At 49.6% G+C, this 2,580-nt stretch overlaps 1 protein-coding gene across 1 annotated transcript in view; it reads left to right on the top strand.

Moving 5' to 3' along the window:
• Window positions 1-1,532, top strand: part of LOC116827222 (E3 ubiquitin-protein ligase TRIM39-like) — an 8,319-nt gene extending 6,787 nt beyond the window's left edge. Inside the window, 1 exon segment of the mRNA XM_032784591.2 lies at window positions 796-1,532. Coding sequence (XP_032640482.1) covers window positions 796-1,313 — 518 coding nt within the window. The 3' untranslated portion in view covers window positions 1,314-1,532.
• Window positions 1,533-2,580: the final 1,048 nt, after the last annotated feature.

The following is a 2,580-nucleotide window of genomic DNA, read 5'->3' as shown; positions in this document are numbered from 1 at the left end:
AGCACTTCCTGGGAAATGATAAAGTTGGTGCCTGTGTCCCCAGGTGCTGCCTCTGTAAGGCCACGGGACTAGATTGCTCTAGGAACAGGTTCATATTGTCCATATTGCAGAGTATGTGTATGTGGTGGCAGAAGATCTGTTTGAATTGTCTGTGGGGGTTTTTTGGGGGGGGGAGGGAGAGGATGGAGGGAGAGTTTAAGAAATAGTTATGAATGAAGAGAAATAGCAGCTTCCCCATTAAAAATAAGGCAGAGGCAGTTGCAGTGACTCAGGCAGAGCCCTGTAAGCAGAGGGTGCTGCTGTGTTGGGAGCCGGCCATGTCACCGGGATCGTCCGGACGTGGTGGGGGTTGTCCCTTCTCCCCATGACTGCGTGGGGAGGAGTCTCTCCAGCTGGTGCCTCTGACTCCTCTGACTGCCAGGTTTCTTGTCCCTGTGCTGCCCCCTTCTCTTTCCTTGCACGGGGGGTGGGGGGTAAAGTGGGTTCCCAAACTGCAACTAAAGCTGATGCCTACATCCAGGCATCCTCCCCTGCTCCGTCCCTGATGATGGGAGTGGGGGAAGAAGGCAAAGGGGCAACCATAACAGCACTCTTCTAGATTCTGGCAGGAGGAGGCTGTAGTGAAATCCCGGCTCAACACCAGCACAGAGGCAGCTGCCTGGGACCCAGGACAGCAAGGCAGGAAATCAGGGAGTGTCCCAACGAGGATAGGGCTGCTGGGGTGTGTGAGAAATGGTCCCAGCGTCCCCCAAAACTGAGCTCTGCCTCTAACCCTCTGATTCTCTCTCCCCCCAGTGAATGTGACTCTGGATCCAGACACAGCTCACCCCGAACTCACGGTGTCTGAGGATCGGAAAAGTGTGAGATGGGGAGACATGCAGCGGAAAGTGCCTGACAGTCCCAAGAGATTTGACACTCAGCCCTGTGTGCTGGGCTGTGAGGGATTCACCTCAGGGAGACACTACTGGGAGGTGGAGGTGGAGGGTGGGGGATGCTGGGCCGTGGGGGTGGCCAGAGAGTCTGTGAGGTGGAAGGAAGAGATCAGCCATAACCCTGAGGGGGGGATCTGGATTTTGTCCCAGTGTGTGGGTGAATACTGGGCTCAGACCTCCCCTCTGACCACCCTCTATCTGAGCTGGGACCCCAGGAGGATCGGGCTTTTGCTGGACTACGAAGTGGGGCGGGTGTCTTTTTTCGACGCGGACAACGAGAAACCCATCTTCACTTTCCTGCCGGCCTCCTTCGGCGGGGAGAGAGTCCGCCCTTGGTTCCGTCTCTCTGGGGAGGACATGCTGCTCCAGCTATGTCCCTGAGGCGCAGGGTGGGACAGCTGTCCTGCTCTGCCAGCCCCCATCTGAAGTGCATTTCTGGCCTGCCAAAGCAACCTCGAGACTGGAGCGATCCATCTAGATGCAAGAATGACTTTGACTGGGCTATTGATCCCTATTGTCTATGATCCCAGAGGGCTGTATGTTTCTGCAAAGAATGAAACGGGGGCAGGGGCTGAAGTATGATTTAGTGTATAATAAAAGGAGCTCGTCTGTTGCGCTGGGTAAAAACAACAGAAATAAACACTCTTTTATAAATTGGGATGGTGCTTTCTTTTCCCTGCCATGTCTACTGGGTTCAAGGCAGGATACGTGAGAAAGATTATTCGTATTATTAATGTTAATAGTACAGTAAAAGCTGTATTATCTGGCACTTTGTGAACCAGAAAGCTCTATTAACCAGCATTTCTGCTATCTCCCAATACAAATCTTCAATCTAGTAAGTGGGACTAGTATACTGCCCAGAAGGTCATGCAATTGCACATTCTGCACTCCAAAAGAGGCAGAAGACAAGTAAGCAAGGTGATATCAGGGATTTATTCAGAAAAGCAGCTGACAGGGTGTGTCATAGGGTCAGTATAGATTCAGCCCAATCTTACACCTTCTACATCTACTGTACAATAATTGGTATTGATAATGCTGACCCAGAGGCACTGCAAGATCCTGAAGTGCCTTCTGAATCATGAAAGAAAGACTAAATTATGTTCCGTGTAGCTTTAGTGTATTTTTAGTGATCTGGGTGTACACCATGCGCTGCCCATAGTGACATGCAGTATCATAAGATAATCCACTGTATGGAATACTCCCTGTATATACCTAAGTGCTTTAAGAAACCAACCACTCTGCAGTGCAATACTGCAACTGGATTGCTGAGTACCTGTCTACTATTTTATACTATATTCATTTTATTGTATTCTTTGAAAATTGGTATTCCATTGGTAAGTATAACACTTAGTTAATTGGAATTTTTGACTAACTGGCACCTCTATTCCCCCAACATGCCAGATAACAAAGCTTTTACTGTATAAATCTTTATTTATTCATATTATCATAGCAGCTAGGGACTTCAGTCACAGCTTGTGCTAGACAGTGTGCAAACAGAACGCAAAGACAGTGCCTGCCCTCAATCCCTGTGTAATGAGGTAGAAACTCACTGGTGCGGTGCCTCCTGCTGGTTGTCTGGGAATTCTCTTTTCCAGCATATGGAGTGCCCTCTGCAGACCAGTGTCTTGCCTGCTGCTGGCCATGTATC

Source organism: Chelonoidis abingdonii, chromosome 12 (assembly GCF_003597395.2).
Source record: "Chelonoidis abingdonii isolate Lonesome George chromosome 12, CheloAbing_2.0, whole genome shotgun sequence".
NCBI lineage: Eukaryota > Metazoa > Chordata > Testudines > Testudinidae > Chelonoidis > Chelonoidis abingdonii.
Note: the sequence above shows the minus strand (reverse complement) of the source record. Positions and strands in the feature narration are given on the sequence as shown.